This window comes from Ascaphus truei, chromosome 18, assembly GCF_040206685.1.
Source record: "Ascaphus truei isolate aAscTru1 chromosome 18, aAscTru1.hap1, whole genome shotgun sequence".
In the NCBI taxonomy this organism is placed as follows: Eukaryota; Metazoa; Chordata; class Amphibia; order Anura; family Ascaphidae; genus Ascaphus; species Ascaphus truei.
In genome coordinates this window covers 9,993,505-10,012,118 of record NC_134500.1, presented here as the reverse complement: position 1 = coordinate 10,012,118, position 18,614 = coordinate 9,993,505, and the positions used below count along the sequence as shown (strand labels likewise).

Sequence of the window (18,614 nt, the reverse complement as noted above, 5' to 3'; positions counted from 1 at the left end):
GTCCTGTCTGTTCATACTTTGTGTGTATCTAGTCTGTGTATTCTGTATGTGTCCTATGTATGTGCCCTATGTATATATCCTTTGTGTCATGTATCCTGTGTATGTGTCATCTATGTGTAGCCTGTGTGTCCAATGTATGAGTCCGGTGTCTATTGTGTTTGTCCTATGTATGACTCCTGTTTGTGTGTGCATGCCATGTGTCCTGTGTGTATCCTATGTGTATCTTGTGTGTGTGTGTGTGTGTGTCCTATGTGTATTCTCTGTTCTCATATCACCCTTTTTTCTTAGTATTATTTTATCATCAACTTTAACCATGAGAATCAGAAACCACTGGAGCTGCGGACGGAGGACCCCAAGGACTGTGATGAGTGGGTGACGGCCATAACCCGAGCCAGGTACAATGCCCGCCGCGTCCAGTTCCAGCCCACTGCACCCAGACCTTGCCAACCATGTCTGGACTGCGTCCACTACGTCCACACCCTGCCCACTGCACTTAGACCTGGAATTGTCAAGGGTCCCACACTCCAGAGCATGAGACCCTCCTCACTTCCGGAGCAGGGGATCCATGCCTCTCTGGAGGAGAGGAGCGTCTTCCGGTGTGATGTAATGACAGAGGATGGGACAATAATGTTAGAGGGTGGGGTTATGATGTTTGGATGTGGGGCCAATGATGTTGGGGTGGGGCAATGATTTTTGGGGGCGAGTTAGGACTGTGTCCTAGGGTCTTTTCAGTACTGTCATTCTGCGTGAAACGCGGTCCTCTGACTTGACAGGGCTGCAGACCACACACAGCGTGTCCAGACCGCATCTAATGTACCCCTACTGGATGCGTCCACTGCACCCAGACCACATCCACTGTGTCCAGATCTCTCACACTGCATTCAGACTCCTACTCACTGCACCCAGACCTTGCTCTCCATGTTCAGACCACAGTCACTGCATCCAGAACCTGCCCACAATGCCTTTAGTAGCTTACTGTCATCACTGACCCATCCCTCCTCTCTCAGCTACAAAACACTGGTGACGGAGCACGAGGCTCTGATGCAGAAGTATCTGCATTTACTGCAGATTGTGGATACCGAGAAGACGGTGGCGAAGCAGCTGAGACATCAGATAGAGGACGGAGAGGTGGAGGTGGAACGTCTGAAATCTGAGGTCAGAGCCAAGAGGGACCCTAATAATACACAGTCTAAAGGTACCCCAATGATTCCAGAGGGGACCCCCAAAAATACACAGTCCAGATGGACCCCAATAACACACAGGACAGAGGGACCCCAAATAACCACAAATAATTCACAACACAGAATTCCCCTCAATAATCTGAGTGACCCCAAATAATGTACAGCCCAGCATAATCCACTAGATAAATCCCGTACTATGTACAACCCATCCAGAGCAAGCACAATCCAACATATGCCTAGTTATACGGTTAGGTTTTATCGTAAGAGAACCTGAGCGTGTTGCCTCTTTCCCCTAACATGTTGCCTCCCTAAACGTGTCCCCTCCTTTAGCCTGTTTCTTCTGCCCATACTAACCCTCCAACCCACAACAGAAATATTCCCCCCTTTTTTTATGAAGGGATCTTATCAGATCTGTCATGTTAATATCAAAATATCAACTAGAGTTCCAGCACTCACGGACTACGGGAAAAATGCTCAAAACAGGGTATCAGCCAAAAAGTAACTGAATAAATGCAAGCACAAGATAATACAAAATAAACTTGGAGTGATGTAGCACACGCGGGTAAATGATAATAGACCCTTCGCAGAGGTGGTGAGGGACAAGGAAAACAGGGACAGGGAGTGGGGGAGACAAAAAACAAGATATAGGGGGGAGGGTAATCAGGGGGGCAACGTTTCGGGGAGATGCCCGTTCCCTCAGGTCCATAGGGACCACAAGGTACTTCCCTTAACCCTGTATCCCCAACCACCAGAGCAGCACCCAGTAATCAAACTATATGTACAATCAAAGTCAAGTATAAGCTTTTGAGCCCAGAGTCAACAGGAGTATAAACACTGTTTAGGTAAAGAATCAAACCGTCGGCTTCTCTGCAGTTATAGGTCCTCTCTCTCTCCCGTGGAATGGGGCTCCCCTTTTTATATGAAGGGATCTTATCAGATCTGTCACATTAATGATAGCTGCTCGCTCCCCAGGAATGAGACACGCGTGTATGTGTTGGGAGGTAAGGGGGTGGGGAGAGGTTAGTGGGTGTCAGAGAGATGTGATGTTTTTGTTACAGCAGCTGACTCTTTGATGTGTTAATGAGAATGATTTGATATTAAAGGATCTGAATATTTATGAACTGAAGATTTTCCGCTATTGTTAAGCTATTTCTAATCAGCAGCACATTAACCTCTCTCTTCCCGGAGGGATCTGCACAGCCCTGTCCCATTAGCCTGACTGACAGAGCAAAGGAAGAAGCATCTGTGTTCAGCAATGTGGGGGGTCTGTGGGGATTTTACCTGAGAGATGGGACTGTGACGTCTGCTCTGCACATGACTGCATCTCCTCCTGCTCACATTTTAGGACACTGGAACCCCCCCACAGAGACAGGGAGACCCCCCCACAGAGACAGGGAGACCCCCCATACCGAGACAGGGAGACCCCCCCCTCCCACCGAGACGGACCTCCCCCACGAGACAGACCCCACCGCCCATCGGGGCAGGGAGACCCACAAACCGGGGCAGGGAGACCAACCCCCCCCCCCCACCAACGAGAGAGGGAGGGACCCCCCGAGGGACCCCCCCGGGAGGGACCCCCCCACACCGAGACAGACACCTCCGCCCACCAGGGCAGGGAGACCCCCCTCTCCCACGAGACAGGGAGAGACCCCCCCCCTCCCACAGAGACAGGGAGAGCCCCACAGAGACAGGGAGACCCCCTCCCCCACAGACAGGGTGACCCCCCCCCCCCACAGAGACAGGGAGACCCCCCCCCACAGAGACAGGGAGACCCCAAACTCCCACCGAGACAGACCCCCCCCCCCCCCACACCGAGACAGACACCCCTCGCCCCCCACCAGGGCAGGGAGACCAACCCCCCCCCCCACCAACGAGACAGGGAGAGACCCCCCCCCCCGTGACACAGAGTTCTTGAAAACAAAGAAAGACCCTGAGACAAACAAACCCACAAAACAGGGAGACTCTGAAACTAGGAACTCCCAATGTGTTGGTGACGGTCTTTAACCCTAGTGGTGTCTGTGTGTAATCTCTGTTCTCTATCTTTTGGGGGTAATAACCTAGGACAGGATGAGATGTGGGGTAGGCCTCATGTGGCTGAGAGCTCATCGCTGTCTGATGCCTTTTCATAGATTGCATCATTGGTGAAAGATACCGAGCGGGTCCAATCAACACAGAGCCCTGCCTCAGACGAGGACACCGACATCAAGAAAATCAAGAAGGTGAAGGAGGTGCACCCTGACCTCGCACCCTGACCTCGCACCCTGACCTCGCACCCTGACCTCGCACCCTGACCTCGCACCCTGTCCTCGCACTCTGACCTCGCACCCTGACCTCGCACCCTGACCTCGCACCCTGACCTCGCACCCTGACCTCGCACCCTGACCTCGCACTCTGACCTCGCACCCTGACCTCGCACCCTGACCTCGCACCCTGACCTCGCACTGCCCATGGCCTTTCAATTCATATTGACCTCTCATCCTGACCTCTTACCTTTCTTACTGACCTTTTGCCTCCAGGTGCAGAGCTTCCTGCGTGGCTGGCTGTGCCGTAGGAAGTGGAAGAGCATCATTCAGGATTACTCGCGGTCTCCGCACGCGGACAGTATGCGCAAGAGAAACCAGGTGGTGTTCAGCATGCTGGAGGCTGAGGCCGAGTACGTGCAGCAGCTCCATATTCTGGTGAACAGTTTCTTGCGACCGCTGCGCATGGCGGCCAGCTCCAAGAAACCATCAATCACACACGATGATGTCAGCAGCATCTTCCTCAACAGGTGACAAGTCTAAGGCATGCTCTGCTCATGTACCAGAGGGGGTAGGACGCTCTGCTCATGTACCAGAGGGGGTGGGACGCTCTGCTCATGTACCAGAGGGGGTGGGGCACTCTGCTCATGTACCAGCGGGGGTGGGACGCTCTGCTCATGTACCAGAGGGGGTAGGATGCTCTGCTCATGTACCAGAGGGGGTGGGACGCTCTGCTCATGTACCAGAGGGGGTGGGGCGCTCTGCTCATGTACCAGAGGGGGTGGGGCGCTCTGCTCATGTACCAGAGGTGGTGGGATGCTCTGCTCATGTACCAGAGGGGGTGGGACGCTCTGCTGATGTACCAGAGGGGGTGGGACGCTCTGCTCATGTACCAGAGGGGGTGGGACGCTCTGCTCATGTACCAGAGGGGGTGGGACGCTCTGCTCATGTACCAGAGGGGGTGGGACGCTCTGCTCATGTACCAGAGGGGGTGGGACGCTCTGCTCATGTACCAGAGGGGGTGGGACGCTCTGCTCATGTACCAGAGGGGGTGGGACGCTCTGCTCATGTACCAGAGGGGGTGGGACGCTCTGCTCGTGTACCAGAGGGGGTGGGACGCTCTGCTCGTGTACCAGCGGGGGTGGGACGCTCTGCTCGTGTACCAGAGGGGGTGGGACGCTCTGCTCATGTACCAGAGGGGGTGGGACGCTCTGCTTATGTACCAGAAGGGGTGGGGCGCTCTGCTCATGTACCAGAGGGGGTGGGACACTCTGCTCATGTACCAGAGAGGGTGGGACGCTCTGCTCATGTACCAGAGGGGGTGGGATGCTCTGCAGATGTACCAGATGGGGTGATACGCTCTGCTCATGTACTAGAGGGGGTGGGACGCTCTGCTCATGTACTAGAGGGGGTGGGATGCTCTGCTCATGTACCACAGGGGGTAGGACGCTCTGCTCATGTACCAGAGGGGATGGGACACTCTGTAGATGTACCAGAGGGGGTGGGACGCTCTTCTCATGTACCAGATGGGGTGGGATGCTCTGCAGATGTACAAGACAGGGTGGGATGCTCTGAAGATGTACCAGCGGGGATGGGACGCTCTGCAGATGTACCAGAGGGGATGGTATGCTCTGCAGACCACTGAAACACACAGGGAGCATGCAGGACACATGGGGGGCACAGGGACAGATGGCTACGCAGAGACGTTACCCACCTTTTGTTTTGTGTCTTTTCCAGTGAAACCATCATGTTTTTGCACCAGATCTTTTACCAGGGGCTGAAGGCTCGAATCTCCAGCTGGCCCACATTGGTGCTGGGTGAGATTGTGTCATGTGTGTCTCTGTCACCATGTCCTTCTCTCTATGTCCCTGTCACCATGTTTGTCACCCTCTGTGGCCCTGTGCCCCAGGACTCAGCCTGTCTCTCTCCGCAGCTGACCTGTTTGACATACTGCTGCCAATGTTGAACATTTATCAGGAGTTTGTGCGGAACCATCAGTACAGTCTGCAGATACTGGCCCACTGCAAACAGAACCGGGACTTCGACAAACTACTGAAACAGTACGAGGCCAAACCGGACTGTGAGGAGCGCACACTGGAGACCTTTCTCACCTACCCCATGTTCCAGGTCACCAGCGGGGAGGGCTGGGCGGGGAGGGGGGAGAGGTGGGCGGGGAGGGGGGAGGGGTGGGCGGGGAAAAGTGAGAGTGGGGCATGGAGAGAGGAGTGTCACAACATGAGGTTGAGAGAGGGAGTGATAAAAAGGGACGAGAGAGAGTGAAAGGGCATGAGAGAGGGAGGGTCGAAAGGCGAGAGGAGGGGGGTGGAAAGGCAAGAGGAAGGGAGGAGGGCTGGAAATTTGAGGGGAGGGGGCGTGGAGAGGAGAGTGGAAAGGCATGGGGATGGGGGTGGAAAGGCGAGGGTGGGGAGGGGGGTGGAAAGGCGAGGGTGGGGAGGGGAGTGGAAAGGCGAGGGTGGGGAGGGGGGTAGAAAGGCAAGATAAGGGGGTAGAATGGCAAAGAGAGGGGGGTAGAAAGGCAAGGGAGGGTGGAAAGACAAGAGAGGGGGTAGGGTGACCAAATTTACAACAGTAAAAACCGAGACAAATTAAAAATATATATTTATAAAACAAATGACATCACCAACTGCGCTTTGTCTCCTTTGTCTCTCCGCCCCTCTCTGTCCCCCATCCTCACACACTCACCCCATTCTCGTTCCACCCATCCCTCCATTCTTGTTCCACCCTTCCCATTCTCTGTGTTTCTCTCTCTCCCCCCATTCTCTCTCTCTCCCCCCATTTTCTCTCTATCCCCATGCTGTCTCTCTCTCCCCCCATGCTGTGTCTCTCTCTCCCCATGCTGTGTGTGTCTCTCCCCCCCCATGCTGTCTGTCTCTCTCTCCTCTTGCTGTCTCTCTCTCTCCACATGCTGTGTGTATCTCTCTCTCTCCACATGCTGTGTGTCTCTCCACATGCTGTCTCTCTCTCCCTCACATGCTGTCTCTCTCTCCCCCCCCATGCTCTCTCTCTCTCCCCCCATGCTGTCTCTCTCCCCATGCTGTGTGTGTATCTCTCTCTCTTCACATGCTGTGTGTCTCTCCACATGCTGTCTCTCTCTCTCTCTCTCTCTCCCCCCACATGCTGTCTCTCTCTCTCCCTCCCCCCATGCTCTCTCTCTCTCTCCCCATGCTGTCTCTCTCTCTCTCTCTCTCTCTCTCTCTCCCCATGCTGTTTGTGTGTCTCTCTCTCTCTCTCCCCATGCTGTGTGTGTCTCTCTCTCTCTCCCCATGCTGTCTCTCTCTCTCTCTCTCTTTCTCCCCATGCTGTCTCTCTCTCTCTCTCTCCACATGCTGTGTGTGTCTCCCCTCTCTCTCCCCATGCTGTGTGTCTAACTCTCTCTCCCCATGCTGTCTCTCTCTCTCCATGCTGTCTCTCTCCTCATGCTGTGTCTGTCTCACTCTCTCTCTCCCCATGCTGTCTCTCTTGCTCTCCATGCTGTGCCTCTCTCTCTCCCCCCCATGATGTCTCTCTCTCTCCCCATGCTGTCTCACTCACTCTCTCCCCATGCTATCTCTCTCCCCGTGCTGTCTCTCTTGCTCTCTTTCCATGCTGTGCCTCTCTCTCTCTCTCTCTCTCCATGCTGTCTCTCTCTCCCCATGCTGTCTCTCTCTCTCCCCATGCTGTCTCTCTCCGCATGCTGTGTGTCTATCTCTCTCTCCCCATGCTGTGTGTCTCTATCTCTCTTTCCCCATGCTGTGTGACTATCAATCCTATCTATCCTATCTATCCATCTATCCATCTATCCATCTATCTATCTATCTATCTCCCCATGCTGTCTCTCTCTCTCTCTCTTTCTCTCTCCCCCCCCCCATGCTGTCTGTCTGTGTCTCTCTCTCTATGCTCGCTCTCTCTCTCTCCCCCATGCTGTCTCTCTCTCTCCCCATGCTCTCTCTCTCTCCCCATGCTCTCTCTCTCTCCCCCCATGCTGTCTGTCTGTGTTTCTCTCTCTCTCTGCTCGCTCTCTCTCTCCCCCATGCTGTCTCTCTCTCTCCCCATACTGTCTCTCTCTCTCTCCACATGCTGTGTATGTCTATCTCTCTCCCCATGCTGTCTCTCTCCCTCTCTCCCCATGCTCTCTCCTCATGCGCTCTCTCTCTCTCTCTCTCCATGCTGTCTCTCTCTCCATGCTGTCTCTCTCTCTCTCTTCATGCTGTCTGTGTGTGTCTCTCTCTCCCCCCATGCTGTGTGTGTTTGTGTGTACGCATTCTGGACCTTACCTGTCACTGTGGAACATGAGTGGGGGGGAAGCCATCTTGAGCCCTGGCAGCAGACACCGGAAGCTCTCACGGTCTCACTGCTAGGGATCCGCTGTCATTAACCCCGCCCCCACCGTCTGCAGCTAACCCCGCCCCCACCGTCTGCAGCTAACCCCGCCCCCACCGTCTGCAGCTAACCCCGCCTCCACCGTCTGCAGCTAACCCCGCCCCCACCGTCTGCAACTAACCCCGCCCCCACCCTCTGCAGCTAACCCCGCCCCCACCGTCTGCAACTAAGCCCGCCCCCACCCTCTGCAGCTCAGACCCCACCCACACCCTCTGCAGCTAACCCCGCCCCCACCCTCTGCAGCTCAGACCCCGCCCCCGGCCTGTGCTCTCCTCCCCGCATTCTCACTCTCTGCTGCCCCCCCTGCTCTCCTCCCTGCATTCTCTGCTCTCTGCTGACCCCCCCCTGCTCTCCTCCCTGCATTCTCACTCTCTGCTGCCCCCCCTGCTCTCCTCCCTGCATTCTCTGCTCTCTGCTGCCCCCCCCTGCTCTCCTCCCTGCATTCTCTGCTCTCTGCTGACCCCCCCCTGCTCTCCTCTCTGCATTCTCACTCTCTGCTGCCCCCCCTGCTCTCCTCTCTGCATTCTCTGCTCTCTGCTGCCCCCCCCCTGCTCTCCTCTCTGCATTCTCTGCTCTCTGCTGCCCCCCCTGCTCTCCTCCCTGCATTCTCTGCTCTCTGCTGCCCCCCCCTGCTCTCCTCCCTGCATTCTCTGCTCTCTGCTGCCCCCCCCCCTGCTCTCCTCCCTCCCTGCATTCTCTGCTCTCTGCTGCCCCCCCCTGCTCTCCTCCCTGCATTTTCTGCTCTCTGCTGACCCCCCCCTGCTCTCCTCTCTGCATTCTCTGCTCTCTGCTGCCCCCCCCTGCTCTCCTCTCTGCATTCTCTGCTCTCTGCTGCCCCCCCTGCTCTCCTCCCTGCATTCTCTGCTCTCTGCTGCCCCCCCCCCTGCTATCCTCCCTCCCTGCATTCTCTGCTCTCTGCTGCCCCCCCCTGCTCTCCTCCCTGCATTCTCTGCTCTCTGCTGCCCCCCCCTGCTCTCCTCCCTGCATTCTCTGCTCTCTGCTGACCCCCCCCCTGCTCTCCTCTCTGCATTCTCACTCTCTGCTGCCCCCCCTGCTCTCCTCTCTGCATTCTCTGCTCTCTGCTGCCCCCCCCCTGCTCTCCTCTCTGCATTCTCTGCTCTCTGCTGCCCCCCCCCCTGCTCTCCTCCCTGCATTCTCTGCTCTCTGCTGCCCCCCCCCCCTGCTCTCCTCCCTGCATTCTCTGCTCTCTGCTGCCCCCCCCTGCTCTCCTCCCTGCATTCTCTGCTCTCTGCTGCCCCCCCCCTGCTCTCCTCCCTCCCTGCATTCTCTGCTCTCTGCTGACCCCCCCTGCTCTCCTCCCTCCCTGCATTCTCTGCTCTCTGCTGCCCCCCCTGCTCTCCTCTCTGCATTCTCACTCTCTGCTGCCCCCCCCCCTGCTCTCCTCTCTGCATTATCTGCTCTCTGCTGCCCCCCCCCTGCTCTCCTCCCTGCATTCTCTGCTCTCTGCTGCCCCCCCCCTGCTCTCCTCCCTGCATTCTCTGCTCTCTGCTGCCCCCCCCCTGCTCTCCTCCCTCCCTGCATTCTCTGCTCTCTGCTGACCCCCCCTGCTCTCCTCCCTCCCTGCATTCTCTGCTCTCTGCTGCCCCCCCTGCTCTCCTCTCTGCATTCTCACTCTCTGCTGCCCCCCCCCTGCTCTCCTCTCTGCATTATCTGCTCTCTGCTGACCCCCCCCCCCCTGCTCTCCTCTCTGCATTCTCTGCTCTCTGCTGACCCCCCCCCTGCTCTGATGGTCAAAACTGGGACAGCCACAAAAAAACGGGACATTTAAAAGAATGTCGGGCAGCTGGGACAGGCGTTAAAGGGAGAACAAAAATGAAGGGAAAGTAAGAGATAATGTGAGAGAGACAGCGAGTAATGCAGACAGACAGCCACAGAGTGCTGCAGGTTACGGGGTGGGCAGGACTCGGGATCACAGCTCTCTTTCCTTCCTAGATCCCTCGATACATCCTCACTTTGCACGAGCTGCTTGCTCACACGCCCCACGAACATGTCGAGCGCAACAGCCTGGAATATGCCAAATCCAAGCTGGAGGAGCTGTCCCGGTGAGACCACGACCCGTGGAGGTTGGGGGTGCAGACTGTGGGGGTGAAGAATGGAGGCCAGGGGGGCTTTGATCTTATCTCAAGGCAGCACCCAGTATTATTTATATAATCGTTACAGATAAGGTCCTGAGGTTTCCCATACATCACCAACCCTGGGAAGACCCAAATCAAAGATGGACCAAAGTGGCTCATATTATCCCAGATGTTACCTGTTTCTGTCCCCTCCTCTCTCTCTATGTTCTCTCCGCAGGATAATGCACGATGAGGTCAGTGAGACAGAAAATATCCGCAAGAATTTGTCTATTGAGCGGATGATAGTCGAGGGTTGTGAGATTTTGCTGGACACCAGCCAGACGTTTGTGAGACAAGGTAAGGAGGCTAAACCAGTGGGGCCACAGAACACGGGTTTGGAAGGTGACGGGTCAGGATTGGGACGGGTGCTGATGGGTCAGGATTGGGACGGGTGCTGACGGGTCAGGATTGGGACGGGTGCTGAGGGGTCAGGATTGGGACAGGTGCTGACGAATCAGGATTGGGACGGGTGCTGACGGGTCAGGATTGGGACGGGTGCTGACGGGTCAGGATTGGGACGGGTGCTGACGGGTCAGGATTGGGACGGGTGCTGACGGGTCAGGATTGGGACGGGTGCTGACGGGTCAGGATTGGGACGGGTGCTGAGGGGTCAGGATTGGGACAGGTGCTGACGAATCAGGATTGGGACGGGTGCTGACGGGTCAGGATTGGGATGGGTGCTGACGGGTCAGGATTGGGACGGGTGCTGACGGGTCAGGATTGGGACGGGTGCTGACGGGTCAGGATTGGGACGGGTGCTGACGGGTCAGGATTGGGACGGGTGCTGACGGGTCAGGATTGGGACGGGTGCTGACGGGTCAGGATTGGGACGGGTGCTGACGGGTCAGGATTGGGACGGGTGCTGACAGGTCAGGATTGGGACGGGTGCTGACAGGTCAGGATTGGGATGGGTGCTGACAGGTCAGGATTGGGTGCTTGGGACGGGCGCTGACAGGTCAGGATTAGAGGGTTTGCAAGGGTGAAAAATCAAGATTGGGGGAGGTGACAAGTAATGGTTTGAGGGTGTGAGAGGCCAGGATTAGAGGGGAGAATTGGGAAGAGGCCAGGCTCAGGTTGTAATGGTGACAGGCTTGGGTTTGAGTCCTGGAGACTGACAGTCAGGTTGGTATCCCCAGGATGTCTGATCCAGGTTCCCATGTCAGAGAAGGGTAGGATAACAAGGGGACGCCTCGGATCCCTGTCCCTGAAGAAGGAAGGAGAGCGTCAGTGCTTCCTGTTTTCCAAACACCTCCTAATCTGCACACGCAGCTCTGGCGGGAAGCTGCACCTCACCAAGGTACTGACCACGGGGCAGGGACCACGTGGGCTGGGGCACAGAGGGAAACTGCACCTCACCAGCAGACAAACAAAAGAGGCGGAGAGGCATTATGGGTATCAGTGAGCCCATATAAAGTCCAGGGGAAGGGAGGGCATCAACGTAGGTGACACTTGGGAAGGAAATAACCTCTGTGAGTCTCTGTGCTACCTGGGTGTCTCTCTTGTAGAATGGGGTGATATCGCTTATGGACTGCACTCTGCTGGAGGATCAGGATGATGATGACAGTCAGTACTCCCTCCCCCCCCCCCCCCAATTCAACCCTCACTCCTACTCTTCCTAACCCCCTGTCTCTATTGCCCCCTCTGATTTGTGCCCTTCAATTTTAGAGAGATGCCCCCTACTCAGACCCCTCTATATCCTATTACTATCCAATAACCTTAGCATGAATCTACCCCAAACCCATAACTCACCTTTTCCCATCCTCTCACACTCCCTCTCTTCCTTTCTCTCGGTTCCCCTCTCTTACATGCCTGCTCTCTCTTTGCAGACAGACCCCTCTCGTACACGCCTGCTCTCTTTGCAGACAGACCCCTCTCTTACACGCCTGCTCTCTCTTTGCAGACAGACCCCTCTCTTACACCTTTTTTTTTTACTTTTTAATTAATACACTATTACTTTTTTTTTAATACACTATGAGCGTTGTGCGCTGTGTTTTTTCTGTTTTTTTCCCTCTCTTACACGCCTGCTCTCTCTTTGCAGACAGACCCTCTCTTACACGCCTGCTCTCTTTGCAGACAGACCCCTCTCTTACACGCCTGCTCTCTCTCTTTGCCGACAGACCCCTCTCTTACACGCCTGCTCTCTCTTTGCAGACAGACCCCTCTCTTACACACCTGCTCTCTCTTTGCAGACAGACCCCTCTCTTACACGCCTGCTCTCTTTGCTGACAGACCCCTCTCTTACACGCCTGCTCTCGTTTTGCAGACAGACCCCTCTCTTACACGCCTGCTCTCTCTTTGCAGACAGACCCCTCTCTTACACCCCTGCTCTCTTTTTGCAGACAGACCCCTCTCTTACACGCCTGTGCTCTCTCTTTGCAGACAGACCCCCCACACAGGATGGGGATCACTTGGACTTCAAAATCTCAGTGGAACCCAAAGACTCTGCAGCCTTCGTTGTCATTCTGCTGGCGTCATCCAGGCAGGAAAAGGCCGCGTGGACCAGTGACATCAGCCAGGTCCCCACCGTGTCATCATCTTGTCACCATCGTGTTATTACCATCATCATTGTGTCATTCTGGTATCCCTGCAGACCATTATTGCTCTCTCTGCTGTTTTTCCATGTAGTTTTTTCCTCTGTGAATGTGAGTCCTGATTCCTGCCTTCCTCTGTCTCTCTCTCTGCCCTGGAATCAGCAAAGCGCGGTCTGCTTCATTGCCCCCAAATCAGCGATAACCGCCATTGACTTGAATGGCATATATCGACGATTTGGGAGCAATACAGCGAATTGTGCTTTGCTGGCTCCGGGGCTCTCGCGCTCTCTCTCTCTCGCGCTCTCTCTCACTCGCGCTCTCTCTCTCGCGCTCTCTCTCGCGCTCTCTCTCTCGCGCTCTCTCTCGCGCTCTCTCTCTCGCGCTCTCTCTCTCGTGCTCTCTCTCGCGCTCTCTCTCTCGCTCTCTCTCTCTCGCGCTCGCTCTCTCTCGCGCTCGCTCTCTCTCGCGCTCGCTCTCTCTCGCGCTCGCTCTCTCTCGCGCTCGCTCTCTCTCGCGCTCGCTCTCTCTCGCTCTCTCTCTCTCGCGCTCGCTCTCTCTCTCGCTCGCTCGCTCTCTCTCTCGCGCTCGCTCTCTCTCGCGCTCTCTCTCTCGCGCTCGCTCTCTCGCGCTCGCTCTCTCGCGCTCGCTCTCTCGCGCTCGCTCTCTCGCGCTCTCTCGCGCTCTCTCTCTCTCTCGCTCTCGCTCTCTTGCTCTCTCTCGCTCTCTCTCGCGCGCTCTCTCTCGCGCTCTCTCTCGCGCTCTCTGCCCCTCCTTATCTCTCTCACCCTCCCTGTCCCCCACCTAATCCTTGTTCTGCTCTGCAGTGCGTGGATAACATTCGGTGTAATGGCCTTATGATGAACGCATTTGAGGAGAATTCTAAGGTCTCTGTGCCCCAGATGATCAAGTGAGTTGTTCTCAGAAACAAGATCAGGAGGCGGGCTTTGAGTGGGCTTTGAGTGGGCTTTGAGTGGGCTGTGAGTGGGCTGTGAGATGCAAGAGTGCTTGGTCACATGACTTGGAGGTAACCGCGGGTGGTCACATGATGTGTAATGCGACTGCTTGATCACATGACCCCCGCAGGTCGGATACCAGTCTGTACTGTGACGACGTCGACATCCGGTTCAGTAAAACGATGAACTCGTGCAAAGTTCTGCAGATCCGCTACGCGAGCGTTGAGCGGTTACTGGAGCGCCTGACCGACCTGCGCTTTCTCAGCATCGACTTCCTTAACACGTTCCTGCACTCGTATCGGGTCTTTACCTGCGCCGACATCGTGCTGGACAAACTCATCGCTATCTACAGGAAACCCATCAGTGCCATTCCGGCCCGGTGAGCAGCACCGCACACGGCGGCTATCTGTGAGGTTGAGCTACCACAGGGGTGGCCAACCCCAGTCCTCAAGGGCCACAAATTGGTCAGGTTTTCAGGATATCCCTGCTTCAGCACAGGTGGCTCAGTCATAATGACTGAGCCACTGATTGAGCCACTTGTGCTGAAGCAGGAATATCCCTACTAGCTGGCCTGTTGATGGCCCTTGAGGACTGGAGTTGGCCGCTCCTGAATTACTGTATCTCTCACAGATACTGAGCTATCTGTCACATATCTCTAACATACACAACAATATCTCACAGGTACTGATAATTATCACCCCTTCACAGTTTGTTACCCCCCTGTCTCTCTTCTCACCCCCTCAGGTCCCTGGAGCTTCTGTTTGCCAGTAACCAGAACAACAAGCTTCTGTATGGAGAGCCCCCCAAGTCACCGCGCGCCACCCGCAAGTTCTCGTCCCCTCCTCCACTCTCCATCACCAAGTCTTCATCCCCGAGCCGCAGGCGCAAACTGTCCCTCAACATCCCCATCATCACCGGGGGCAAAACCCTGGACTTGGCTGCCCTCAGCGGTTCCCCCAATGGATACCCCAGTGGCTGCCCCCCTCCGCCACCCCACAGTAAGACTACCCTGGACATCAACAAGCTCTATGTGTCCGGGAGCTTCTCCAGCAAGGTGGGGGAAGGAGAGGAGTCTCCAACAGAGACAGAGGAGGAGCCCGGGATGCAGAGACTGAGTAAGAGGCCAGAAGGGAAACGAGAGAGAGTGGAGTGAGGGGGGGAGGAGAAAGGAAGAGGGAGGGGAACGAGAGTAAGAGAGGGGCGTGTCGCACCCAGAGTTACATAGGAGTCACATGGGGGATCTGTGACTGCATCTTAGGACCTGACAGGTTCTCTCCCACAGACTCTGAAATTTCCGTTCGGGGAGAATCCGACAACGAACAGACGCAAAGTGATGAGGCCGAGACGGACACATCCCCGACACGCTCCCCAACCACCCCGAGAGTGCAGCGCGGCCGCAACTCTGCAGGTGAATATACACTTGAAAATATATAAGAAGATGAAAGTCGTGCCCACTCGCGCTATGCATTCTGGGGCACAACTTTTATCAGGTGCCATTGGCAGTTCTGACCAAAGTCCCTCCCAAGTGCATTGCACCAACAACACGAGGTGTCTGACCCAGAGGTCCTCAACATTTTACATTTGCCTACACTATCAAAAAGCCTTGAGCTGGTCCACATATGGGAAAAAGCAATGGCCACCATTCTCCAAAGTCTGCATAGTCCCCAAGCTTGATCATGTTTAGGATGAATGCAGTGGGTGCTAAGGATTTCCAGAGGTTAAACATCAATCTGATGTTCCAGGGAAGCAGGACTGCAAGAACTATAAAATAAGCTTGAAAAGATTCAATGGGATATTGTTAGTGAAGTTAAAACAAAAGACCTAATTGAGCTCAAAGGAGCAGCTATTCTATTACAGAGGTACAGGAAATGGAAGAATCCGTGGAGAAGGCTTCATATTGCAACAAGAAATAGAGAAACAACTTGGTAGAATATGAGAGTTCGTGGGGAAGGGCAGCCAGAATCATCATTCAATTGGCAAAGATACAAGCTTCAAGTACATGCCCCAACATCACGTCACAGACAATGATGTGGAAGACTTCTACAGTACCATGAATTGAACAAACTTAATAACAAAGGAAATTGTCACCTCCAGGATAATTATGGGAGTGATCAAGGCAAAGCTTTGGCCCATCAGAAAGATGACGCATCAGAATGGTAACGGTAACAGGAATGAACATGGAGACGGATTGGTGGAATTTGCAGAATGCGAAAACTTCTACATTTTGAATTCAATCGTCAAGAAAAATCCAAACAGAAGAAGGACCTGGAATGGATGCAAAGGGTGAAGAATGAAAAGGACTATATCCTAGCTAACAAAAGAAAATGCGATTGAAGACTGCACAGTCCTTAACTGTTTTGAACCAAGAAATGGTCACTGATTTGTTTGTTGCAAATTACGTCTTCGTGGGCAGATAAAAAGAAGAACTGTTTAAAAAGAAGACCCAAACAATCAACCATAAGAACATCAAGAATAACGGCAGAGAATTTCAACTAGAGCTAAAAAGCTTGAGATGCATGGAGATACTTTAACAAACAATTATGAAAAACATAATGATTGTAGTTGAAAGTGCAGAAAAAATGGCGGAGTCGCTAAAAAAAAACCAAGGAAAATGACCAGAATTGAAGTAAGCCTAAAATGTAAGAATAAAAATATACAGAGCTTCGCTAGGCGATACGCAAACGTAAAAGTGAAGATGTATGAAAATGTAGCTGCGATCTGGGTAGGAAGACTATCATAGTTACATAGTTACATAGTAGATGAGGTTGAAAAAAGCCATGCGTCCATCAAGTTCAACCTATGCTAAATTTAGACGACAGATACTTTATCCTATATCCGTACTTACAGTATATTGATCCAGAGGAAGGCAAGCAGAAACCCCAGTGACACATCGTCCAATGATATCTCATAAGGGGAAAAATAGTTACATAGTTACATAGTAGATGAGGTTGAAAAAAAGACGTACGTCCATCAAATTCAATCTATGCTAGACAACAGATACTTTATCCTAAATCTATACTTACTTATTGATCCAGACTCCAAGAATTGGCAATCGGATTAATCCCCGGATTAACATCCTTCCCATGTATACTTATTTGATATATCCCTGTATACCTTTCCTTTCTAAAAAGATGTCCAACCTTTTTTTGAACAAATCTATTGTATCTGCCATCACAGTCTCCATGCATTCCACATTTTAACTGCCCTTACTGTAAAGAACGCTTTCCTTTGTTGCTGGTGAAATAAATTCCTTCCCTTCTATCGACGATAAATAAAAGTTTAAAGAAGACAAAGCAGTGATATATGATTGGGAAGACGCACTCAAACAAGTCTGCACAGTGATCATAAAGAGGAATAAAGACTTCTAGAAAATTTTGAACAAGAACACAGAACATATGGCACAATCCAGCAGATGGAGAGAGAAGAAACCACCAATGATGCACCACGCGCCCTGCGAGAAGAAGTGGCAAAGGCAATAACATCCATGAAGAATGGGAAGGCTCCCGGGGAAGATGGAATTACAGCTGAAATCACGAAAGAAGCTGGGGAAGAAGTAGATACAATGCTGGCAAAAGTCTTTAGCTGCTGCTTGGAGAACCGGAAAATGATACAATCGGTCTACTTCCAGTCAGATTATTACGAAGATATTCACTATAAATCGACTGCTGCTGACCCTCGACTTTGCCCAGCGTAGAGAACAAAGGGAATTTTGTGGTGGACACAAAACACAATGGACCACATCCAAGTCGTATAAGAAGTGACTTCCTGAAGTAATGAATATGTCTATTAAGGGTGTTGAGAAACGCCCTGCCTCTAGCTGCATCTCTATGTATGGGTTAATCATTATCATATTATTTGATTCATTTCACGGATCACCTGTCTACGTGATTTAGGTGTGCGCATTCACTTTGCTGCATACCCTACCAGCTCTCGCGCGCTTTTCCTCTCGCTCTTTCTCCTGCTTTCTCACTCTACAGCTCATTCTCTCTTCTTCTTTCCCTCTTTCCCGCAGACTTCACTCTCTTTTCTTACAATAACGGGATGGTGATGACTTCCTGTCGGGAGCACGACAACAGCCGCGGTGGCCTCTCGGCAACCTCTGCCTTTGCTATAGCAACTGCCGGGGCCAATGAAGGCACTCCGACCAAGGAGACGTACAGACGCATGTCTCTGGCCACAGCAGGTATGGGGACGGAGAAGTGTGAGGGGTGAAGGGAGAACGTGCAAGGAATGATGGGTGATGTGGAAGGAGGATGTGGGGAGAGTTAGAGGGATGGGTGAAGCGGGACTTTGAAGGGATGGTGGTGGGATTGGGGGACGTTGACGGGACCTGTGTGACCTCCTCTGTGTTTCAGGTTTCCCTTCAGACCAGAGGAATGGAGATAAAGAATTTGTAATCAGGAGGGCGGCGACAAACCGCGTGCTAAATGTGCTGAGACACTGGGTGTCCAAACACTCGCAGGTACCTCAAGCCAAAACCACCCTGCGCCATCCCACTTGGCACTCCAGACCACCCTGTGTGCCAATTCTCCCTGTGCCATCCCATTCAGTGCGCCATCCTGCATGTCTTCCCACCCTGTGCGCCAACCCATTCCACTCTGCACGTCAACTTATCCCATGTGCCAACCCATCCCACCCTGAATCTCACACTCGCTCTGTACCAACCTGTGCACCAACCCATCTTGCACCATCTCAACTACAACACAAACCCATCCCACCCTGGGCGACAACCTACACTATGTCAGCCCACCGTGCACCATGGAAACATAGAATTTGAAGGTAGATAAGAACCACCCTTTCTGTGAAGTACTGCCTCACATCTGTGGAGCCCCCCACTTCTCAAGCTCCTGAGAGTGACCTCTTGCTCTACCCGCCCCGCACTGCGCGCCTGTACTAACCCACCGTGCTCTTGCCAACCGTGCGCCATCCTAGTCTTCACAAACGGCCTGTGAGTGACTGCGTGCAAACACAAGCTCTTATACTGGAGGTATCCCGCGCTCGCACCGGCATTCTCGCTATGTGCTCACCGACAGCAAACACAAGAACTCTAATACACGTACACGTATGTCCCGTGTGTCACTGCACGTCTGTGTCTATGTATATGTGTATCTCTGTGTCTCTCTGTATATGTCTCTGTGTGTGTGTGTGTCTGTCTCTCTGTATGTGTGTATATATGTGTATCTCTGTGTCTCTG

At 53.7% G+C, this 18,614-nt stretch overlaps 1 protein-coding gene across 5 annotated transcripts in view; it reads left to right on the top strand.

Annotated features, from left to right (window-relative positions):
• RASGRF1 (Ras protein specific guanine nucleotide releasing factor 1) overlaps nt 1–18,614 on the top strand; it is a 202,259-nt gene that overhangs the window by 7,156 nt on the left and 176,489 nt on the right. Inside the window, exons 2-19 of one of the 5 annotated variants that reach the window (XR_012788875.1) lie at nt 289–395; nt 1,008–1,155; nt 3,311–3,400; nt 3,698–3,951; nt 5,159–5,238; nt 5,355–5,548; nt 9,755–9,864; nt 10,115–10,233; nt 11,073–11,233; nt 11,442–11,499; nt 12,316–12,452; nt 13,292–13,374; nt 13,551–13,799; nt 14,165–14,535; nt 14,703–14,828; nt 17,433–17,603; nt 17,776–17,882; nt 17,971–18,199. Coding sequence is in view for 4 of the 5 variants with exons in the window: in XM_075575399.1 (XP_075431514.1) it covers nt 289–395; nt 1,008–1,155; nt 3,311–3,400; nt 3,698–3,951; nt 5,159–5,238; nt 5,355–5,548; nt 9,755–9,864; nt 10,115–10,233; nt 11,073–11,233; nt 11,442–11,499; nt 12,316–12,452; nt 13,292–13,374; nt 13,551–13,799; nt 14,165–14,535; nt 14,703–14,828; nt 17,433–17,603; nt 17,776–18,197 (2,880 nt within the window). In the remaining variant the exon portion in view is untranslated. Of the gene's footprint in view, nt 1–288; nt 396–1,007; nt 1,156–3,310; nt 3,401–3,697; nt 3,952–5,158; nt 5,239–5,354; nt 5,549–9,754; nt 9,865–10,114; nt 10,234–11,072; nt 11,234–11,441; nt 11,500–12,315; nt 12,515–13,291; nt 13,375–13,550; nt 13,800–14,164; nt 14,536–14,702; nt 14,829–17,432; nt 17,604–17,775; nt 18,611–18,614 lie in introns of those variants that run through there. The other 4 variants (XM_075575401.1, XM_075575398.1, XM_075575399.1 and 1 more) reach the window with 4 other exon arrangements.